The sequence below is a fragment of the Carettochelys insculpta genome, chromosome 25, assembly GCF_033958435.1.
Source record: "Carettochelys insculpta isolate YL-2023 chromosome 25, ASM3395843v1, whole genome shotgun sequence".
NCBI classification, from domain to species: domain Eukaryota; kingdom Metazoa; phylum Chordata; order Testudines; family Carettochelyidae; genus Carettochelys; species Carettochelys insculpta.
The window spans coordinates 533,791-558,252 of record NC_134161.1 but is presented as its reverse complement, the minus strand read 5'-3'; the positions used below and the strand labels follow the sequence as shown (position 1 = coordinate 558,252).

The 24,462-nt window shown below is 47.0% G+C and overlaps 2 protein-coding genes across 8 annotated transcripts in view; one reads left to right on the top strand and one right to left on the bottom strand.

Moving 5' to 3' along the window:
• Window positions 1-5,381, top strand: part of BCL9L (BCL9 like) — a 226,153-nt gene extending 220,772 nt beyond the window's left edge. For all 7 annotated transcript variants that reach the window (XM_074976935.1, XM_074976939.1, XM_074976937.1 and 4 more), the window contains one exon: window positions 222-5,381. In XM_074976935.1, coding sequence (XP_074833036.1) covers window positions 222-1,378 — 1,157 coding nt within the window. In that variant the 3' untranslated portion in view covers window positions 1,379-5,381. The remainder of the gene's footprint in view (window positions 1-221) is intronic.
• An 8,755-nt stretch (window positions 5,382-14,136) lies between these two features.
• On the bottom strand, window positions 14,137-22,056 carry CXCR5 (C-X-C motif chemokine receptor 5). The gene is made up of 2 exons (XM_074977090.1): window positions 22,018-22,056; window positions 14,137-15,213 (listed from the first exon to the last, which is right to left on the bottom strand). Exons 1-2 carry the CDS (start codon window positions 22,054-22,056, stop codon window positions 14,137-14,139), a joined length of 1,116 nt encoding a protein of 371 aa, XP_074833191.1.
• Between the last annotated feature and the right edge of the window lie 2,406 nt (window positions 22,057-24,462).

The window sequence follows — 24,462 nt, the reverse complement described above, 5'->3', positions numbered from 1 at the left end:
AACAGCCTTGGTGATCATAGGCTGTGATAGGAATGTCAGTCTTTCACTGACCTTACTGCCTTGATGGGCCTCCCCATAAGTCTAGCAGTGAGAGCCAAGATGAGCTAGGTTTCCACTCTCAGGGAATCTGATTGCAAAGGAGAGGGCTGCTGCCCCTGTGCGCTCTGCCTCCAGGGGAAGTGCGGGGGCCTTGCGTTAACTCTCCTTCTCCCCTTCATTAGGTATCACAGGAAACCAGCCAAATCAACTGCACTTGAACTCAGTGGGGCCTGCATCCTCCCAGAGCCCCATGGGGATGAACTTGCCTGGCCAGCAGCCACTCTCCCATGAACCGCCCACTTCCATGATGTCCTCGCCGAACCCCCTGGGCTCCAACATTCCAATGCACCCTGGTGCACAAGGGGCAGGTGTGCCCCCCCCAAACCCTATGATGCTGCCCCCAGGGCCTCAGGACTCCTTGAATCAGCCCTGCGGCCCTGCGTCGAACAACTCTCAGATGATCCCTTCCAACCAGCTGGTGTTCCCACGCATGCAACAGCCTCCCGGTGCCATGCAATCTCCAGCTGCAGGTATGCCCATGACACCAGGAGGTGGGGGAGGGGCTGGGCTGCAGCAGCATTACCCACCTGTGATGCCCTTGCCACCAGAGGACCTTCCCTCCCAGCAGCCCGGTCAGATGCCTCCTCAGCAGCACCTGATAGGCAAGAATATCCCTCCTCGGATTGGAGATCCCTACCCCCCTGTGCTTCCGGGAGTGGCTTCAGTGCTGAATGACCCTGAGCTCAGTGAAGTCATCCGCCCCACGCCCACAGGCATCCCTGAGTTTGACCTTTCCAGGATCATCCCCTCAGAGAAGCCGAGCAGCACCTTGCAGTATTTCCCCAAGAGCGACAGCCAAGCACCGAAATCACAGCCTTCCAACCTCCACCTCATGAACCTGCAGAACATGATGGCTGACCAGCCCCCCACACGGGCAGGCATGAGCACCCCCAGCCTTCCGGGCCAGCAGGGCATGCAGCGGGGTCTCAACATGCCTATATGCCATCCTGGACAGGTGTCCATGCTGGGCAGGACAGGTATGACACCCCAGCAAGCCATGATGGGGAACAGCACGCACCAGGGCATGATGTCTCCCCAGCAGAGTCTGATGGCCCAGCAGAATTTCATGCTGATGCAGGCTAAGCAGAGGAGCATGTCTGTGTCAGGGGACATGTATGCCCAGACAGGACATATGATGTCGCCTCAGGGCTCCCTCATGGGGCCCCCACCTCAACAGAACCTTATGGTCACACACCAGATGAGGCAGAGGAGTGTGTCACTGGATAGCCAGATGAGCTACATCTCTGGGCCTGGGAACATGGCAAACCTGCCTTTCTAATCTTATCCTGAGGGGCAGAGACTGACTGTAGAAACTTTTTTTAAACCTTTATTTGGGTTAGGATTGGGAGGCCGGGGCCTGTGGGGATATGGAAGGGGATGTTTTTCATAATGTATTTGCCTCTATATGGAAAACCAGATGTGCAGTAAACTTGATGTGAATCTCTTTTGGGGGACAGGGAAGGGGTAGACCGGGGGCTTCCAGACCCTGCATCAGTTTGTAAAATCTTCCTTTATTTTTTTTCTTTGTAGTGTGGGTTTTCTTTGTTTGTTTTTCTGTTTTAAACAACAACCAAGCTGGGCAAGAAGGTTTCGAATGAGCTGTAAATAGGGCTGGGAAAGGCAGAAACTTGCGCTGGTTTAAAATTATTCCGTATTTCTGTGTTTTAATGGAAGCCTCAATTTACTGTTTTAAACCAACAACAACACTTAAAAAATCACAAGGGTTTTTAACGCTTGCAGAGGAGGTTTCAGGGCAATGGGAGGAGGGGCGAGTAGGCACTGAGAGAGGCCTCTTGGCTAGCCCCGCCTCCTTTGTGCATCAGAGCATCTTGTGCACAGGGGTGGATGGTTTTGGACAAAGACCTGTGTGCACATTTTGGGTCTTGATTCTTCAGTCAGACCTTGTGGGCTGGGTTCAGGGTGTGGCTCCACCTGCCGGATTGGAACTGCTGACGTGTGTCAAACACTGTTGGTTGGAGGAGATCACTGGTTGGTTATAGGGTTTGACGGTGGTCTCTAGCTGTCTCTACTGCATGGTGAAGCTGCTGGCAGCATGGGAGACGAGAGCGCCAGGGTCTGATCCCACTCGGCGAGTAACTGGACCACGAGGCCTCCACGCAATCGTGGCACTCCCTCCACCTCTCTCCAGACCCCGGTGCTCTTTGTGATGTGTGCGTGCTGCTCGGGAGCAGTGAGAACCGAATGAGTGCTGGGATTTCAGTCTGGCTGATTCTGTCCTGTGCTTCCTAGGTGTGTTGTGCAGAGGTCAGGAGGGAGCTCACGGTGTCCCCCACCAAACCCCCATATACTCCCTTTCCCCATGCAGTGCATCTCACACCCTCGTCAGCTCTGTTCCCACTGACCCGTACGGGAGAGCGTACATTTCTGTGGGAGAGGTAGACTGATGCCTAAAAGCAGGCATTTTAGCATAGAGATAGAGGTACTCCAAGCATTCTCTCCGTCAGAGAATCCCAGACTCCCTCAAGAAAAGCCACATTGGCAGCTTGCCAAGAGACATAAGACTGCCATTACGCCCTCAAACCACCTGCAAGCAGCCCTGCTCCCACAGACCCATCAATCAGATCCTTGCATGAAACACTCCAGCTGTATACTGGAGGCCTCCTGCTTGGACTGAGCTGATCTCCTTCTGAAAGAAACCCGAGTTCCAACTGTAATTTACCCAGGGAACTTCCGTGGCCTATATTATGCAGGAAACCAGACTAGATGATCCCAATGGTCTCAGCTGGCCTTACAAGCTATGCTGCAGGACTTTGTTGTACACCTCATTCAGTGTTACTCACCGGAGCAGCTGGAACTTCTTTTCCAAAACCACTCGAGGCTGCTTCAGCCGTGCACTGCAAGCACAAGAGGGCTGAGGGTGGGTTGTTTGGTTTTTGGGGGTGAGGGAGGGCAGGGGCGCGGGAGGGGTAGAGGCTGCCCATCCCTGGCACGCCTTGTCTGAAGAGAGTTCTCCCCGCGCCGGGTGGCTTTGAGTTAACCCATGTGTGCATGCAGTCTCTGTGGACTGGAGGAAAATAGTCTAAAAAGAGGGCGTCCCATGATCATTTGGATCCAAACCTAAAATCAGTTTGAGGATTATCTCAACAAAGCCATACATAGTACTTTTGTTGCCTCTGATAACAAAGATCCCCCTTCCTTAAGCACTGCAAAGGAGGAGAAAAATGCTTCTGCACAGAGAAGCCATAAATCACTGTGGCTACATCTACACTAGAAGCTTCTGTCTACAAAAGTTGCCGTCAGAGGAGATGTTCTGACAAACTTCTGTCAACAGATCACGTCTTTACATAACGCACATCAATCTTTTGACCCATTCTGTCGAGAAAAGGGCCCCCCAGAGCATCTACGTGGCGTTTTTGTCGACAGTTTGTCGACAAAATGCATTTTGTGTGTAGATGCTCCAAGTTTTGTCAACAAAACCCCAGGCTGGTCGACAAAACTCTCTAATGTAGATATAGCCCACGTGAAAGGTGAGCCTGCCCCTTCTGGCTCCAATTGGCTACATCTGTACTGGAGTGATCTTTTGAAAGATGTCCGTCCAGAAGATCTCTTTTGAAAAAGTGCATCCGCGCACAAAAATGGGCTGGAACCACAGGTTAGACAGAAACATTCCCAAGTCTGAGGGTGTTTTGTAGGAAGTGGGGCTGGCTGGGAGGTAAGGTACAAGGGTTTTGAGCTTTGGTGTTTTGCTTTGGGCCAGCTTCTGTGGACCATGAGTGTCATTCAGCAATGGGACAAAACCAGAGCCACTTCACCAGCTCTGTCCCATTTTGGTAAAATGGGAGCAGTCCATTTTGTTCCATCTCTGCCTGAGAGAGTGCCCTGCCCTGTCGGATAGGTCCCCTCTGGCTCTCAAGCTGAGTAAAAGTGCACTCGGGCACCTCTCTTTTTAGCTGGGGTGGTGGTTTTTTGATTTCAAAGCCTGAAGCGGGGGAAGTTTGGTGCTGGAAGAGCTGGTTCAAGTGGAACAATACAAACCATATCCTAAAACAACCTTGCTATTTCTGCTTAAACTTCCTGAAAGCCAAATTATCCACTTAGCCCCCAACAGAACTGTTGAGGGTGATGGCTGCTAAATTTCTCTTATAAAAGTCATTGGGAGTTGCTCAGCACGAGCACGAGCCCTATGCACTATTAAAGACTCTGTCCCTCTGCACTTTGAGGCATTTCATCCCCCACCATCTGTCTGTTTAAAGCCATAGTAGTCTTTAAAATAAAATTTGTCTCTCCCCAGGCAGTCATTGATTTGGCCTGATTGATTAAAAGCTTCAGCATGTAAATCTCCCACACGTTCCTCTACCCACCTGATCTAGCTAAGAAGCGTCCTAAGGTGTTGGATCTCCATTCTGTCAGCGTTATCCCCACATCAGTGGGCTTGCAAGTTGCAAAATGTCTGTCTGAGCTGCACAGAAGAGCAGGAAAGCTTGCAGATACAGGTAGGAGCATTCGAGGTAATAGAAGAGGGAAGTGAGGGTGATATTATTATTTATCCTACGTGAGATTGCATACTATTTGGAAAGGAGCAAGGTCTACAGCCCAACTGTCCTGAATACAAACAGAGAATTCTGATACTTGGCAAGGCTGTTGGCCCTCTTGGGGCACTTTATATTTTGGTCCTCAGAGCAACCAACTGGGATGCCATAACCAACCCTCATTGTCCTAGCACCTAGTCCTCATGATGTCTGAACGTGGGGGCCAGCAGTGCTGAGTGGTGCCTTCTTTTCCTTTGGGTACTATCTTCCAAAAAGGTCTAGTTCATCAGCAATATGGTGGGAGGCTTTCAAGAGTGAATGGTAGCCTTCCCTTGCTAGACCTCAGCAGAGTGTTTGCTTTCTGAGTCTCTTCTTGTGCTTTATTCCTTGATTTACTGGTTTGAGTTTTGTGTCCTTTGGTAGTCAAATCATGGTTATTGATGCCCCTATGTTTCTAATTATGGTATGTCAGCGTTTTTCTTGCACCAATCAAAACAAGAGGAAACCATGTTTTTCCAATGCAGTTTTAAGCAATCACATGCCCAGAATTAGCCTTCATATACAGGTAACAGTGACTGACCCCTTTTCCTGTCATCCCATGGAGAAACTTCCCCAGTCATTTTGTACCATTATATAAATATATAAATATATAAATACAATATGTGAAGACATCTTATTGGTTTTTATTTTGAAACAATTTTAGGCTTGTTTTTTGGGTATCTGTGCTGCCTGTAATGTATTGACCTGTTTTATAGGTGCCTTTTTATTAAAAAGAGAAATTTCAAAACCTAATCCTCCGACCTTTTGTCTAGTTTGTGACCTTTTCTTTCATGCTTTTATGTTGGTTGTCGTCATCAGCAAAATCAATCTCCTCTAGCTGTTTGAAAAATGTCCACTGAATGCCTCGTTGATGGCCATCTGGTATCCTGTTCATAATCCAGTCCATTGTCATCAAGAACAGGAAAGGTGACAATAGGCACCCTTGTCACACTCCCGACAGCTGAAGGAGTCTGTCAAGACACCATTGAAATAACTGAGCATTAACAAGGGAAAGACCAGGACGATGGGGATCAACTAGTCCAACAACACCACCATCACGCTGGGAGGGGTGACTTCGAAGATGTGGAGCAGCTCACATACTTGGGGAGTATTATGGGTATAGGTGGAGGAACAAATAAGGATATCAGTGCCAGGATAGGGAAAGCAACAGCTGCATTCAAGACTCTGTGTCCCATGTGGAGTTCACAACTAATATCTGTAAAGATGAAACTGCAGATCAAATGTGTAGAGTGTGGTCTGTATGATGTGAGACCTGGCGTGCTAAAAAGTCTTCACATAACAAGCTACAGACATTCATAAAGAGATGCCTGAGGTACATCCTTCACATCGAATGGCAAGACTTTGTCACAAATGAGGAGCTTTGAAACAGAGCAGGACAAGAACCAATTAACATTGAAATCAAGAGAAGAAAATGGGGATGGCTAGGCCACGCTCTCAGAAAACCATCATCTGGCGTAGTCCATCAAGGTCTCACATGGAACCCACAAGGAAATCACAAAAGAGGAAGACCTCAGATGATGTGGAGGTCTACTGAGATTGAAGGAGAACTCCTGGGGTACATCTAGAGCCAGCTAGAAGTTTTTTGTCCCAAGACACACTGAAGTGGAGGAGACCTGCAGATGACCTGTGCTCCACGCAGAGTACAAGGGTTTAGTTGTAGTAGTAATTCTCAGAACCTGTCTTCACTCGTCAGAATTTCTTCAGCGTTAGCCAGTGTGGCCCATTGTCCTTGGAGGCTCACATCAAATTGCATATTACTGTTTGGTAGAGCCTAGTGAAGAACTGGTTTGCACACATGCATTTCTGTTGGCAGTTTTCTTCTAATCATGTTTGAGACATGATGAGAGTTGTCACTGTGTGAAGGGCAGAGATGTTGTTTCTTCCCAGATTTCCCCAGTTACAGGTCAAGTCTGAGTTTTTAACTGGAGTCTTTTGCAGTGACCTCCACAGCAAGAGCTGCTCACCTATGGTTAACAATGTCCTGCTGAACTGGGCCCCCAGCTAATGTGCCCCTGTTGCCTTTTGAGTAGTTCATCCTCTCCGTTCAGTTGAAAACAGCTGTTATAAGGTAATAAGAGCTCATCCTTCCTTGCCGTGCTGTCAGCCCAGCTCTCCCACTAGAAACCATAGGTGTCTAGCTCTCCTCTCTCTCAGAACAGCCAAGAGCCTGGGATGCTCATGAGTCACTTGGCTGAGAATATAGGAGTTACTAGTTCAAACACTCTTTCTGCGTGCTGAGATACGATATGAACTACATTCTCTGAATAGCTTACCTGGCAGACTGGGATCTAGGTTGATGTGGAAACTCCCTTGGTCTTTCCTGTTAAAGCTATTCCACTACTGCTATGTAATAATTGGGTGAAACCGAATCCTTGGTAGGCCAGTGGGTTCAGTACATTCTTCAGAATGGCTGAGTTGCTGGGTTAAGTCCCTTTTGTGCTGGTTGAAATGGGATTTGAAGCAGGCTGTCTCATCTCTCAGGTGAAGGACCCATGTGCTGGACGGGGAGGTATTGTGACTTGGGTATTTCAGTTTTTTCTGTTGAAGCTGGTCTACTTTAACAGTGTAATATTGAGAGCAAAGTCTGCCTCCATGGCTCTTGATGGTATGGGGATTAGAGCACTTCTCTGGGCTTTGAGTGCCCCTGGTTCAGAGTCGGGGTTTGAACCAGGCTCTTCTGTTACTGAAGTAAGTTACCCTAATACTGTACTAAAACATGAGTCTCACTTGTGGCCTGCCCCAAAGTATAGTTGACTTTTGGAGCAGTTTCAACTGATGTGAGAATGAGGGAGACCTCAGCACTGTACCCCCAAGACCATGGTGCATACCTTGGCTGCAGGAGAGCCCTCTTTAAACTATTTTTCCATAGTCCAAGAGCCAGGTCCATCTGAATCAGCATCAACCACAATCCAGGTATGTAACTTACCCATGAGGTTGCAGAGGGGGTCTTGCCTGTGGACTGGCTCCAAAAATAGAAGACTCTAAGTCCACGATATGTCCACATGGTGCAGGTGTGGTTGCCTCATCTCAAAATATATATTTTGGAATTGGAAAGAGTTCAGAAAAGGGCAATAGCTGGGACAGCTGCCAAGCCTGGGACTTCTCAGCTTGGAAAAGAGACAAATAAGGGGTGCATGACAGAGGTTTATAAAATCATGACTGGTGGGGAGAAAGCAAATAAAGAGTTGGTTACTCATTCCCATAACACGAGAACTAGGGGTCACCAAATAAAATTAATAGGCAGCAGGTTCAAAACTAACAAAAGGAAATACTTCTTCACACAATGCACAGTCTGCTTGTGGAGTTACTTGCCAGAGGATGTTGTGAAAGCCCACACTTAATAACTAGATAAATTCATGGAGGTTAGGTCCATCAATGGCTATTAGCCAGGATGGGAAGAGATGGGGTCCCCAGCCTCTGTTTGCCAGAAGCTGGGAATGGGTGACAGGGGATGGATCACTCATGCTATCAGGGCACCGGACGTTGTCAGAAGATGGGATGCTGAGCTAGATGAACTTTGGTCTGACCCAGTATAGCCTGCCTTATGTTCTTATAATTCAAGTGGAATAGCTTCAAGCATTACCAGGGAGGGTGTCATCCCATCATGCTAGCCCAGAAATGTACGGTGCACATGTGGGTTGCAGAAAATGGCTATTCAAGCGTTCTTTTCAAACACAGGAGGCAGGGCTGACCCAGCATTTCGCACAGCCTACAGGAGTCACTGAACAACTGGCCTGGAGAAACTTGCCCGTTCTCTAACCCCTAGATGTGGAATAGCTTCAAGTAGCAAGCATGAGGGTGCCCCCACCCCCTTCTGTGGTTGTGGTGGGGGCAGACTAGGCCTAGAGGCCTCTTGCTAGAGGTCTGAGTCCTGCCATGCTCATCCTGGGTAAGGACCAGTGGAGAGGACCTCCAAGCAGGTTAGAGTTCCTGTAGGGGCAGTAGCCAATCAGGGCCCAAGAGGGACGTATAAAAGGATCTGGAGACCAGGAACAGGTAGTTGTTGCTGGGAGGTGGAGGAGAGTGAGCTGCATGCTTGGCTGGATGAGGAAACTGGAGAATAACATACAACTAAGTGGGGGCAGGGACCACAGGAGCAAAAGGCCCCAGACTGGCTGCTAGGATTGAGCTAGGATTGCTAGAAGGGAGCAGAGGAACTGTGGAAGAGCTACTGTGTGGCTGAAGGCAGTGTCGGGAGGATCACAGGGAGACAGTATCTACAGAGAGAAAGCCCTGGGGGATCAGCCCCACGTCAGGGCGCGACTGGTTTAAGGACTGCAGATACACCCAACCAGAGGGAGTGCTTGTGCAGAGGGGCTGACCCTGGTTAGAGTGGTCCATCGTGTTATCAGCAGACATGCAGGAAGACGTTACCCTGGGGAGTAACGCTGGGTCTTGAGATACGTGGTCCTGTGGGTGTAGTAAGTGCACGTGCCGCTCTTCGCTGTTGATTGGCAAACTTTGGTAGCAGTGTCCATTGTGTAGCCATCACTGTGCACCACTTGGCTGTGCTGAGCCTTGGATTCTGGCTGGGAAAAGACCCACAAGCAGATCCTGCCACAGAGACACATCTGTCCCAGTTGTCAGGCGTGATATAGGGAGGTCAAATCTAGCAAATCTATTTCTTACATGGGCATTATTTCTCTTCCCTGGTGCACTGCCCTGTTTGGCTCTACCAGAGGTTTGGGTGTGTAAAAGACATTATCATGTTACAGACTTTGCGGCGTTTGATGTCCATCTGCCTGTGTGTCTTGGTGATGCCCAGCGCTTAAATTCTCGAATATTATTTCCTGGAGCATCCCACTATGTTTGGTGTTCTAGGATTTTGCTCTGGTGGAGTGGTCAGGCCTAGCCCTGGTGCCTCAGCAGATTTGACAATACGTACCAGAGCTCCACTCCAGTGGGATTACTCTGAATTTAAGCCCTTGTGAAGCCTCTTTATTTGTTCCCCTCACTTTTTTCTGTTAGCTTGATGATGAATTGTTGTCAGATAGCCATGGATCTGCAAAGCTGGGCCATGGAGTCACATAGTAAACCTATTTTGGAGCTGGCCAAACTAACGCAGAAAGGCTATGAGACTTGACCAAGGTCACATCAGGGTAGGGCCATTGCTCAGTGAGGAGCGAGAAACAGTAACAGGGAACTTGGAAATGGCAGAGATGCTTAATGACTTCTTTGTTTCGGTCTTCACTGAGAAGTCTGATGAAGGAATGCCCAACATAGTGAATGCTAGTGGGAAAGGGGTAGGGTTAGAAATTGAAATAAAAAAAGAACAAGTTAAAAATCACTTAGGAACATTAGATGTCTGCAAGTCACCAGGGCCTGATGAAATGCACCCAAAATAGTCAAGGAGCTGATAGAGGAGGTATCTGAGCCTTTATCTACCATCTTTGGAAAATCATGGGAGACAGGAGAGATTCCCAAAGACTGGAAAAGGGCAAATATAGTGCCCATCTATAAAAAGGGGAATAAGAATAACCCAGGAAACTACAGGCCGGTCAGCTTAACTTCAGTGCCAGGAAAGATAATGGAGCAGGTAATTAAAGAAATCATCTGCAAGCACTTGGAAGGTGGTACGGTAATAGGAGCCAGCATGGGTTTGTAAAGAATAAATCTTGTCAAACTCATCCAATAGCTTTCTTTGATAGGATAATGAGCCTTGTGGATAGGGGAGAAGTGGTAGATGTGGTCTACCTAGACTTTAGTAAAGCATTTGATATGGTCTCTCATGATATTCTTATCAAAAAACTAGGCAAATACAATTTAGATGAGGCTACTATAAGGTGGGTGCATAACTGGCTGGATAACTGTACCCAGAGAGTAGTTCTTAATGGTCCTCAATCCTGCTGGAAAAATATAACAAGTGGGGTTCCGCAGGGGTCTGTGTTAAGATTGGTTCTGTTCAATGTCTTCATCAATGATTTAGATATTGGCACAGAAAGTATGCTTATTAAGTTTGCAGATGATACCAAGTTGGGAGGGGCTGCAACTGCTTTGGAGGAGAGGGTCATAATTCAAAATTATCTGGATAAATTGGAGAAATGGTCTGAGGTAAACAGGATGAAGTTTAATAAGGACAAATGCAAAGTGCTCCACTTGGGAAGGAACAATCAGTTTCACACACACAGAATGGGGAGAGACTGTCTAGGAACGACTACAGCAGAAAGGGATCTACGGATTATAGTGGACCACAAGCTAAATATGAGTCAACAGTGTGATGCTGTTGCAAAAAAAGCAAACATGATTCTGGGATACTTTAACAGGTGTGTTGTGAACAAGACACGAGAAGTAATTCTTCCGCTCTACTCTGCACTGGTTAGGCCTCAGCTGGAGTATTGTGTCCAGTTCTGGGAACCGCAGTTCAAAAAAATGTGGAGAAACTAGAGGGTCCAGAAAAGAGCAACAAGAATGATTAAAGGTCTAGAGAATGTGACCTATGAAAAAAGGTTGAAAGAATTGGGCTTGTTTAGTTTGGAAAAGAGAAGATTGAAGGGAGACATGATAGCGGTTTTCAGGTATCTAAAAGGGAGTCATAAGGAGGAAGGAGAGAACTTGTTCTTCTTGGCCTCTGAGGCTAGAACAAGAGGCAACAGGCTTAAACTGCAGCAAGGGAGGTTTAGGTTGGATATTAGGAAAAAGTTCCTAACTGTCAGGGTGGTCAAACAGTGGAATAAATTGCCAAGGGAGTTTGTGGAATCTCCATCACTGGAGATATTTAAGAACAGGTTAGATAGATGTCTATCAGGGATGGTTTAGATAGTACTTGGTCCTGCCATTGGGGCAGGGGGCTGAACTCGATGGCCTCTCGAGGTCCCTTCCAGTCCTAGTGTTCTATGATTCTATGATTAGCATCAGTTTTAGAACTCTGTCCTCAATCTGCTGGGCCATCAAACCACTCTCCCTGTTAAGATGCATCTTCTTGTGGCCAGGACCAAACTTAGACAAACAGCCAGATGAATAGTGGTGTGTTTGCCACCACAAAACTCTTGCAGCATTGATGGGAAACTTTTAGAGGAAAATGTGGGTCTGATATCTCTCATAACAATGAGGGTGCCACCAGCTGCCAAAGTTCTTTTGTTTGCAAAACTGATCAAATAGTTGGCACCAACCCTCCCCAGGCTTAATACACTGTGAGCAGCTTAGTAAGACTTCTCCAGTGAAACAAACTACAGTTGATTCTCTTCCTGATTAAAGTGGCTGAGTCTTGAGCCCAACTCTGCAATGGGTTGGCAAATCTGAAATTAGAATTAAGTAGATAGTAGTAGTAACCTAAGGAATAGCTGATGTCTCAGTATTGTAGTGCCCTAGACAGTTCTTGCTTGAAAAAAAAAACTTACACGCACCCTGAAATTATAGTCTTCTGCAGCCCTAGTGAAAACACCCAATTCCAATGAGCTGCATAAGCAACTCATGAAGGGCTCCTTTTATCTCCATCGAGAAATTGCTAAGTGTGAAAGGCGTGATCATCTAGCAGCTATTGGCCCCTCTGATCCCTCAGAAGGAGGGTATTGACAATTACAGCTGTTTTTTTCTGCAGAAGCATGAGACGTGGGAGGTAGAAATAAAAGCACTTTATTTAATAATCATTATAGTTCAGTAAAAACCTCAGCATACAAAATTTATGATAACTACAGGGACACAAGCTAAAAGATAAAATAAAAAAAGCTTGTCAGAGTATTCTCTGAGCTGTGAACACTGAATAACATACTAACTATATCTGGCCTTTGCCTCAATAACAATTTAAGCAACCAGTTTCTCCCTGTTTGGACAATAAGAATAATCTCGTTGGCCTCACTGTCAAGTCCTCAGTGGCTGTACTGTGAACACTGCAGGATTTTTTGTTGTTGTTCAATCTGCATCCTTTGTTTAAGAAAAAAAAACACCTCTAAACCTTGGACTTTTCCTCTTGGGTTTAGAGTTGATAAGACTGCACCAAGCCTCCAACCAGGGCTGAATTTGGCCCAAGAGTGATCCTTTAAATATGGAAAATGTTCTTACGGATTCTTCTTCTGACAGATTTTTTTTTTTCCTGGAAAAGAGTGAATTGTACTTGGGTCTCTGTTACTGGGTGAATGCAATTAGTGATCCTCACGCAAAGCTCAAACACCCACCTTGCCACATGAGCAGTTTAACACTGAAATTAATACTGATCAGCAGAAATAGTCTTAGTTTTGTCTACAGAATCAGGTTAATTTTGGAGCAGAGTTTTTAAAATGCATTTTTGATTAGGTTGCACCTGGAATGAGCCATAGCTAATAGCTAAAATCTAATAGATGAAATTAAAAAAAAAACAACAAAAACAAAACCCTATCAATGCAGTCTAGCTAGAAAGCCTGAAAGAACAGTACAAGCATAGCAAAACCTTCCCTTCCCTATCTTTCACCAGCCCCTCCCACAACAAAATACCCAAACTAGTTCTGCTTCCGTGTTCTGTTTTACTTTGGGATAATGGGAATGCTTGTTTTCAACACTCAAAAGTTACAGCAAGCAACCTCCAAAGCAAATCAGTAGCCCATGCAGCCTCACTGCCCTCATGGCTGGAAAGAGTCTGCGCCAGCATTCAGTTTCAAGGCTGGATGGGGCCTGCTCAGAGAAATTCGAGCGCAAAGAAACCAGTTAGTTCCAGTAAGTCAGTAACTGGAATTAATAACAGTAGCATGGATTGAAAGTAGGCAGCTGATGGGCAGGAAAGGGATTCCTGAGACCAGTCTTCAGTGTCCCAGTGTGTGTCCCAGAAAAGCCACCTGTTGGAACTGAGGCATCCAAACTGCCTAATGCTCCAGGAAGGAAAGACCCAACAGGCTATGACTTCACACTAGCAGGAGGAGACGGGTTGGCTGCCTTGTAGGCCTCTTCTACTTACAGATTCTGTGGTGCAATCAGAAGAGCTGTGTCCAGGCTTTTGAACTGAGCAGAGTGGTGAGTAACAAGCAGCTATGTACACAAGTAACTGAAATATACTGTAAAGGTCCTCATATTTTACCAGACTCCCATTAGACACAGAACTGTTGTAATTCAAAGCAATCAGGCTATAGCACTTTCTTCTCAGCACGCTAATGAACAGCACAGACTAAATTGTGCTCTTCCATTTCCCTCTGACAACAATCTCGCTGGTATCTGGAAGATTCTGTTTGTCACTTTCTTAGGGCCCAATTCTCTGGGTGGTTCAGCACAGAGGCTCCCATAATCAGCTCCTCCAGTGGGGAAGGTGCAGTATCAGAGCTAACTTGCTAGGGTCCCTTTGCAGTAAAAGCTATATAAAATCAGCATTTGCCAAGGGCTACCACAAACCACTTATTCATATACTTAGTACAGGAAGTAACTGTGTGGTAACAGTTGGCAAGTATTTGCTGCTTGAAAAGTGGCCTTTAGGCCTCTTGTGAAGAGGAGAGATATGGTAGGGGTAATACCGAGGAGCAGAGCTGAGTTCTGCACCAAGGGCATGGTTGGCCAGGAACTCTCAGCCCCACGCTCAGGTCTTTCCCCACTAAAAGGTGCTGACAGAGGTGATGGTGTCTGATTCAATCCCACTGCTCTTCCTTGTCACATCAAGGATCTCCTGCAGGGTCTCCTGCCTTATGCAGCCCAGATCCCGGAGGATTCGGAAGAAGTCATTGCGGAACTTGACTCCTACAAAGGCATAGAGGACAGGGTTGAGACAGCAGTGTGTAAAGCCAATCACCTCTGTCAGCGTAATGCTCATGTCCAGCTGGTTTTCCAAGGCACAGTTGTTCGGTAAGGCTTCCAGCTTGTCTAGTGTGTCTAAAAAGATGACCACGTGATAAGGGCTCCAACAGAGTAAGAACACCCCTGTGACTAGAATGGCCACTCTCACCGCCTTCTGCCTCTGCAGCCGCTGCGACTGGCAGAGGGTCCTCACAATGGCTGTATAGCAGTAGCACATGACCAGCAGGGGCATGAAGAAACCCACAATATGATACAGGAAGCGGGTTGCCAACCACATGTTGCTGCCGTGAATCCCAACTGGCTGGAAATTGCAGACACTGTGGTTATTCTTGTCTAACCAGACCTCCACGAGCACTAGGTCAGGCAAGATCAACACTAAGGAGATGAACCAAATGACCACACAGGTGAGGTGGATGGACCTGATCCTGCGCTTCCTGTAGGTGTGGATAGCATACACTATGGCCAGGTAGCGGTCCACACTGATGCAGCCCAATAACATGCTGCTGCAGTAGAAGTTGATTTTGTGGATAGCACTAAGGATTTTGCAGAGGAAATTGCCGAAGATCCAACCAGTCAAGCTCTCGGCTACGCCAAAAGGCAAGGTGAGCACGAGCACCAGATTGGCCAGCGCTAGATGAAAGAGGAAGTTTTCGGTGGTGGTACGGGCACGCTTGTAACGCTTCAGGATGATCAACACGAGGGCATTGCCCAGGGTTCCCAGAAGGAATATGAGCAGGTAGACCAAGGGCACAAAGATCTTCTTTAACAGATACAGGGGATCACCAGTCAGTGACGATGACACATCTGGACAAATATAATCCTCATAGGCTCTTGTGGTGTTCTCATTGTCGTCATAGTCATATCCCGCCAGCAAACTCTGAAGGAGGAGAAAGAATCCTGTTAAAAGCTGCATTTTCTGTATGGTTGGAACACAGTCAACGCCATTTCCCAGGAGACAGCCCAACTATGACATAGGAAATGCCAGATGAGCTCAGGCCCTACTTGATCAAGTCAAGATCCTGCCTCTGGTCTAGGGGTGGGCAGTAATTTTTGGTGGTGGGGGGGCCACTCCAAGAATCTGGAAAGTGGAGAGGGGTCATACTTTTCCATTATGTTAATGGATGAGGTACAGGCTCTGGGATGGAGGTTGGATGCAGAAAGGAGCTTGGAGTGAAGGATTGGGGTCAGGGATAGAGTTTGCTGAAAGAGGCAGTTTTGACCTGGGGCAGGGATCTGAGATGCAGGAGGGGGGAAAGGGGGTTGGGTTGCAACCTGGGACAGGGCATTGGGGTGCAGGGTCTGAGAGGGGACATGGGTGCAGAAGGAGGGGCAGAGGGGTAGGGCGAAGCAGGCAGAGAGGAAGCAGGGAGGAGCTGGGGTGCCAGAGGCAGGCTCTGGCTGGGAGACTTGCCTGGGTGGCTCATGGAGAGCAGCCCTGTGGCTTTCTGCCTACTGCAGCACCAGACCACTCAAAACTGCAGCCTGTTCCTTGTAGCTCTCACCTCCCAGATGCTGGAGGGTAGGGGAAGATTTTGCAGGCTGCTCCTCCCCGCTGCTCCTCCCCCAGGAAAATCTCTGAGCTCCTATTGGCCAGAAACCATTAATTGGGCAGTGGGAGCTCAGATATTTTGTAAGGGGGCAGGAGCAGCACAGGAAGCGTCCTCCTTCCTCTCAGTGTCCAGAGCAGAGAGCTACAGGAACCAGGAAGCTTCTATGTCTGAGGTGGCCCTCAGTCTGCATCCAACCCACAGGCCATATCTTGCCCCCCTCGCTCTGGAAAATAGCCAGCACCACAAACCTCAGAGGAAGGAGCAGGAAACCTCCGGCAGCAGATGTGGGATAATCTGCCACCAGTGAGCGTCTCCTCCAGCTCGCTGACAGTTAGAAACTCCTGCTGCAGCACTTAAGCCAAAGTCTCTTTCCCTTCCGTTACGTGTTTTAGTGCTAACTGAAATATGTTTTATTCATATAAAAACACAGTCTCTTTGATGTCTATTAAGTCAGTGGCTTCGACTACTGTGTTTCCTGCGGCAATGAGTTCCTCAGCCTCATTCCGTACTGCGTGAACAAGTATTTGCTTTTGTCAGTGTTGAATTTGCCACCATCAGTCTTACTGATTGTTCCCTTGTTCTTGTGCTCTTGGACAAGTAGATCGCTAGCATCCAGTTTGCCATCTCTAGCCCATTCCTTATTGTATAGACTTTTACCAGGTCTCCTCTTATTAATCTCTCACTAAGAATCCTCAGCTTTTCGGTCTCTTTTCTTAGAGTTTTTTAGGGCCTTTGATCACTCTTTTGCCCTTTTAGCCACCGTTGTGTTGCCCATTTCACCCGGCTGAGCATGTCCCTTAAAATAGCTTTTCTGTCATTTTCCACCATGTCATTTCCATATACTATTCCCAAAAGTGCCTTAACACACTGCCCCCCGCCACCCCACCCCAAGGACTTTCTCTGATTTGGATGTAGAGCCAATACAAACCCTACTGTCTCTTGGGACAGAGGATGTACTGCCACACTTCTTGACTCAGCATTGCCTTTCCCGCAGTGTGACTCCATATCTGCCTGAGCTGCTGGGGATTTGTGAGAGCAAATCCACACCCAGTGTGCCGGCTATGATGCTGCCACACAAAGTAAGATTGGCACTGGGCACAATGCTGGGAGTGAACTGTATATCGGCACTGGAGATGGAAGGGCCATTGCTCTCTACTTTTTAAAACTTGGCTGTGAGCCTGCCTGGTGTCAGCTGGATTCTGCTCTGCCTTGTGGCACGTGCATTATGCTGGTCATGTCCTGTTTTGTGTTGTCTTATATGCCCTGCAGCTGCTCCCTCAGCTGCTGGCGGCTGAAACCACAGCAGTGGCTTCTAGGGACCAGGGCTTAGCCAGGTTTGTGAAGCAGGACAAATCCACTACCCAAAGTGCAGTGGGCTAGCCAGTGAGAGGAGGCAGGGTCTTTTGAGAAGATCGTGGTGGAGGACTTGCCCTCCCTGCTTTTATAATCCGTTTGGCGTTTGTGGAGCCGTACGAAACATCAATGTCCTTTCTTCAAAGCAGAAAACAAATCAAAGTCCTGACTGCAAGGAAACTGGCAGCTCTGGCACAGTGGAACATGCTCTGACGGCCCTCCTCTGCTCCAGACAATGGCCGGAGCCCAGTGCTAGCCAAAACAAGACTGCTCAAAGAAGAGGAAAGTAAAAGTCATTGAAAAGAAGAGGAACAAAGGACTGAGCAGATGCTCATGGACAAAATGTCAGCTAGCTCAACAAATACTGAGTAAAAGACGGGGCGAGTTCCCCTGCAGTCAGGCTGAGCGCTCCTCCCCCTCCCAAACACCTTCTCTAGAGACCGAGATGCTTGCATTGACCACAGCGGAAGTTTCTGCTTGCTGTTTTCATACCTTTCACTGCCAGCTGTAGCTGCCTGCACCTGCTGCACCTTCCCCGATTAGCCATAGTTCCTGGCTAAAAATACCAGCGCTGCTTGAGCTGTTTTCAGAGGCTTTTTTTTTTTTTAGAAACATCTTTGCTCTTCTGTTTAAATACAGTGACTGTGTATCTCCCCAGTCATGAGACCCTAAGCCACCCAGCAGAGACAGGAATAGCTTGCTTGGGGACACCCCCTAAAACATACACACTATCTGTGGCTGTAGTAAATGAAGGCCTCACTTAGGCAATGGCATGGTGTTAGCTTCCCACCTGCAGCGAGCAACCCCTGAGACATTGCATTGTGGCAGATCACTGTAGCTGCTGTGTACTTCTGTGAACAGGATCCTTTTTTCCTCTTCATTGCCCCACCCTTGCAGGTGCTACTTTTTACCATTGTCTCCCCAGCACCTTCTCGGGGGAGATGCTTTTGGAATTTAAGCCAAGAGGTCAGGAAGAAACCTTGCGCACACACACACACACACACTGGGGTTTTCTGCCTTCATCTAAAGCAGGCATGTCCAACCTGTGGCCCGCGGGCCGCCTGCGGCCCTGGACAACTAGTAATGCAGCCCCACAAGATCGAAAACTTCTAACGTTATTATGTGATTTATATACATTAACTATATTATATATTTTGTACGTGGCCCAAAACTATCTTCACTCAATGTGGCCCAGGGAAGCCAAAAGGTTGGACACCCATGATCTAAAGCAACAGTAGAGCACCAGCCTGGAGGGACCAAGACACGTCTCTGCTAAGTAAAACTCTGCAAAAGAAATAGCTATGGAAGAGGATGAATGGCAAAGGGAGCCATTAAAATACCCTTAGTTTCACATTTTTCTGTCCCTAAAAATGTTTCCTAACAACTGCCTAACTCAAGTACATTCCAGGAGCTAATGACACCCACAGAATTTGTGCTTAATAGCACTGGCCATGGCATGGGCTGATACCCAAAGTACTAATCCAATGCTGCGGTGGTTATATGCAGTAGGGTCTCGACATTTGTGAGTGACCCATTCACAAATTCAATTATTTGCGAGTGGCCTCGCTTCTCCGGGGCCAGGGTGTCAGCAGCTGCCATGGGTTCCCAGGGGCTCCAGGGCTGGGAGCGCCGGCGGGTGCCACTTACCCGGAGCCCCACGCAGGGACCACCGGCAGCTACCACTTCCCGGGGCTCCGAGCCCTCCCCACCGCCACCCCACATTCTTGTGCAAAATAGTGCACAAGAGCCAGGAAGGGGTGGAGGGATTCCAAGCATAAGAGGGCGAAAGGTGCAGCAGAACAATTTGGGACAGCAGGGTTAATGACGAGCGTTGCATAGTGTCAAACCAGAAGATAGCACCCCTGCAAATATGGGCTGTGACTGCAGAGTGCTAAACGGTTTTAGCTGCGAAGAGTGGCTGTCGGCATCACCTTGCACTTTGAACAGAAAATGCAGCAGGCGAGCACCGCTATCTTCCACCATCTCATCTCTGATAAGGTGCCAGGTAGGGTGTTTTTTGTTGTTGTTGTTTTTTTTTTAATTTAATTTTATTTTTTTTACTGTAAGTGTCTCGCTTCTGGCTTGGGAAATGTGCACAGCGCTGTTATTCAGCCATCCTCTCATGTACATCTCAGGCTGGGAGAGTGAGTAGCAAGCGTGGGTGGGAGCGGACAGAGATGAGTCAAAAAGACAATCTTTAGATAAGGTAAATCCAAGCTGAAGCGAGAAAGGGTTGCAGGACAGCTTCAAGAGCTGCAGAGAGTGCAACACAATATTGGTGGAGCACAGATGTGAGGGACCTAGCAGCATTCAATATTGCAGGTGCAGAGATTAGTCCCCGTGACTGGCAGGGACAATTTACCATTTCCTAACTCTTGCTGCTTGGTCAGGGCCTCAAAACTTTGTTTTAACGATGGATTTGCTGGGAAAATGTGTGTGTCACAAAAGCCTCTAGCATCAGGAAAAAGGGATCTAAAAAGGAAGAAAGGAATGCATTTGTTTGTCCTTGCTGTGAATATTTTGTGTTATGGTGAGCAATTACATTTCAAATATAACACAGCTGGCAAAACCAACATGGCACTAATTGTTTGCATGTCACTTGCAGAAAAAAGAGACAGATTTACATTTATTTAATGCAATCCTTCAGGCCTTCTGCTTAAGAGCTTCCTAGAAAATAGAGGTGGAAAAGATACCCTCTATTTGGTCATCAAATTCAGCCTCCCACTAATTCTCAGAGGACTTTTAACTGATTCTACTCTAATTCACAATTGCGACTCATCAGTCTCAAAGTCCTCTACATTCCACCCATATCTGATGTTCACCTCCCAGTTGAATATCATTTACTGCAGACAAAGTCATGGCGCTGAAGTTCTGGAAAGTATATTCACAACTAAGGAAAAAAATCCCACAGCACTTTCATTTCCCTGCATGTATAATTTTGTGTGTCACAGACTCCCTCCCCTACCTGGACCTGGGCAGGTTAAGAAGCAAGGACACAACACTGATCTTAGATGGTTTTCTCCCAATAGGATCATTTATAATTCAAGTATAACTGGGAAGAGGGTGAAAAGAAAAACATAATATTAATCTAAGGTTCCATTAGTTCTGCAGAGCTTCCCCCCGGATTTGGTGCTTTTCCCCAAACCCATATAGTGCTGCTGCAATAGGTACGTTGGTCCCACCGTTCACTTTTTTCATGAAGGAATGAGCCCTGCTTTACCCCACAGCTAAACTCCACCACCACGATTCTACTTCTTGCACCTTTCATTTGAAAGCAGAGGGCAGCGTGATCAAAAAACAGGAAGTATCATCTGCAAAAAATTGTGAAAAATGATTCTTAATTTTGTTGTAAAGCTTGAAATCCTTCTGGATTCTTGGTTGGTTGGTTTATTTTCGGAGGAAGGTGCTGCTTTTTGGCTATTCTGATCTTGTACCCACTTCAAAAGAAACAAGGGAGGAAAAGGTAAGGATAAAAAATAAACCAAAATGGAATTACTGTGATATGTTTTCATTTGAAAACAAAATCCTTCAAAAAGTCATCTTTAATTAAAACTAAAGTCGAAAAACTTCTGAACCATTCTATTTAAAAGGCAACCTTTGTGACATATCTGCCATGAGCTTTGCCCTAGTATGGAGCAATCACCTTTTAAAAGACATTAGTTTTAATTTATGTGGTTAGAGGATGGAATATACCATGTCATAATTCAAAATTAAGATATTTGTAGAGTATTGTAGTTTCTCACCCATTATAACTCTAATATGCCACAGACCAACTCTCAGGCAGGCACTGCTAGGCAATCCACTCATAGAAAAGTATAAAATGCAGACAGGGATGTTACTGTATACAATTATGTTACTGTGGGATATTGGTCTTGTGTGTATTTCCAAGTATTATGGTATCTTTTACCCAAATACTCTTGTCTGTTAAAGTTAGTGGTTTTCATTAACTTTGTGGACCTTTTGCAGTCACTTATATTAATGCATGATGGTATAAAATGCTGTCAGGTCAGAATAACTGTTTTGAACCTTCTCTGCTGGTATAAATGACTACACAAGGTGGAAACAAAATTGCATTAAATAAGCCACACAGACTCAGACTGCATTTCTTTCCAAATAAAACAAAAAAAGCAGTCCTCTAGCTCTTTAATGGCGAACAATATAATTAGTGATAGACCCACTTCTTCAGATCTTCAAACCAACCAACCAAGAATCCAGATCTTCAGCTTTCCATATCTGAAGCAGTGGGTCTGCCCCACAAAAGCTCATCACCTACTAAATCATGTTGTTAGTCTTCAAAGTGCTGCAGGACTGCTGGTTTGTTTTGTGAAGACACAGACTAACAGGGCTATCTCTCTTTCTAAACAAGTTAATCTAAGACAGAGATGCATCTGATTCCCAACCCCTCAGAATTAACTTTTGGGCCACTACGACAGAAGCTGCGATCCCAGCGGGAGAATTATAGCACCAGCCTCTGAAGAAAGCACTTTAAAGATGTCACCAGCAATCACAGCATAGGAGAAGGACTGGCATCCTCTTGTCTGTGCCTCCTTTGGCTGGCAAGAACAACCCTAAATAGATGCTTTGGGGTCTAACTCCATTGGTTTAAAATTTTAGCTTGAGACCAAATTTATCTAAACAAAAGGGGAAAAGTACGTATTTGTGGGTAAGAGAGATTGAAAGCCAGGCTCCTCTGCCCAAGTATAGCACCCATCAACCCCCTGGAATCCTCAGCCTAAACTCTAAGACATTGCAGAAACAGAGAACCATGCACAACTTACCAGGTCATAGCTCTTCATAGAGAAGGTATAGCGCCCCATTATTTGAGAAGTACAGTTTTTCTCCTCCGGTGGTTTGGGTAAAGGAGCCGACAGAGTGTATCAAGCAACTTCCCTTTTAGGTGGGGGTTAATAATTGAACAGAGTGGGGCGGGGAATTGAGTTCTCCTCAACAAAGTATTGAGCTTTTCAGTTTTGCAAGGCAAATGAGCTCAACACCCCGAATGACCTATTTGAGCATCAGATTAGCATCTCTATTGTCTTTGATTTCAACTGTTTTTAAAGTATGGGTTTGAATAATCAAAAGCTCCCATAATCTGTAACAGAGCAAAGGTCTAAAGAAGTTCACTGCACAACGCAAGCATGAGTCTTTTCCCAAATCCTCAATCCAGTATAGCGTCTACAGGCTTTTCTAGAAGACACTGCACTGGATTTGGGCAATGTACAAAAAAATCTAAGCTTTTGGGATATGTTCTAGTCATGGGGAAAAATTTGTTTCCAACCCCAAAAATGCCTTGGATCAGTTATAGGCTGGATTAAGTCATGACCCTCTGATTGTAATAGCAGTAGCTGCTTTAAACCCTCGGGGTGCGTCTACACTAGCTGGCTACTTCGAAGTAGCCGGCACAACGTTGAAATAGCACGCGTCACGTCTACATGTGCCGTGCGCTATTTCAACATTGAAATCGACGTTAGGCGGCAAGACGTCGAAATCGCTATTCCTATCTGAAGATGGGAATAGCACCCGATTTCGACGTTCAACGTCGAAGTAGGGCATGTGTAGACGATCTGTGTCCCGCTACATCAAAATAGCGGGGTCCTCCATGGGGGCCATCAGCTGAAGGGTTGAGAGACGCTCTGTCCAGCCCCTGCAGGGCTCTATGGTCGCTGCATGCAGCAGCCCTTAGACCAGGGCTTCTGGCGGCGGCTGCTGCTGGGGGTCTGTGCTGTGTGCACGGGGTCTGCAACCAGTTGTCGGCTCTGCGGACCTCGTGCTGTGCAGGCTGTGTGTGTCAGGGAGGGGCCCTTTTTGGGAGCGGCTTGCTCTTGCCCCAGAAGGGCTAGTCCAGCCTATGACCCCATCTGCAGGCTTTGCTGGCCCCTTATGTTGATGGAGAGCGCTTGTGTGTGTGGATGCTCCGCATTTCCTTCCGGTGCAGCTCCTTTCGATACTCCCTGTCGCTACTTCGACGTAGGGGGCTAGTGTAGATGTAGCCTCAGTGTTTCTCTTCCTCCCTCTTTCAGCTATCACTATTATCCAAAGTATCATGGAACAGTTTGTTCCTGAAGGACTTTGGTAGACTTATTGGAGCAGGAATTGGGGAGTAGCTCAGTAATTAATATTTGTACAGCACTCTGGCAGAGGGAAGCAACATGCTGCGTAAAGTAAGAAAGCATCCAACTGATTATGAAGTCCCCTCATAATTACAGCAGTACTCAAATCCCCATTGAGAAGGACGATGTCTCTGCTTGGGATGCAGGGGTTATCTGTTGCCCTGTCCAAAAATGTTGCAAAGTCAGCTGGAGAGGGAAGGGCAAATTCATGATGCCCAAACGCAACCATTAGCTCAGCAGGACAGAACAGCAGGGTATCTTGGCTTCCTTTTCTTCATCCTTGATTTGACAGAGAACATGGTACAGAAGTGTGAACCTCTGAGGAGGGTAATCGCTGACGTCTGCACGGCAGAGTGCAGTGGCAATGAAGCAGCCACGGTGGAGCAGGTGCCTGAATGGAAGTTATGCGGAGAGAGCCGGCGGTATCATGTTTGCTTTAAGCTACCTCTTTACCCCTCAAGATGGGAGCAGCAAAAAGCTGTACTGGATACAGTAAGTCTCTGTCCCTTTGCCTGTAAGACAGCCTGAAGACAAGCATGCAGCTATGATGAGAAGCGTCTCTTCCCTAAGATGCTGCATTCCATTCTGGGCACATGGCTGGTCTTATGGAACGTACTATCTACACTGTTCTTCCACAACCTCCTGCCACTTTCTGCCTGCAGAAAGCCAGCAAGAGGCTGGTCTTATGGAACGTACTATCTATACTGTTCTTCCACAACCTTCTGCCACTTTCTGCCTGCAGAAAGCCAGCAAGAGGCTGGTCTTATGGAATGTACTATCTATACTGTTCTTCCACAACCTCCTGCCACTTTCTACCTGCAGAAAGCCAGCAAGAGAAGTTGTGCCAATAAAAAAAAACTCCCGTACCTACCCTGGCTGGCAGACAGATACACATACTCATGGGGACCTGTGTGCACTCACATTTGTGGCCTTGGAGTTAAGGCTGAAAAGCAGCTTTCCAAGCAAGATGTGGAGTGGTCACACCCTGTTAGGGCATGGCACTTTGGCCGGTGCACTGATGGGGCAAAGTCCTATGTGGCTCCAGAATGCAATTGCGTGGGACACTCCAGTACCAGTGTCATGTAGCACTGGGAAGAGCAATGCACAGTATTT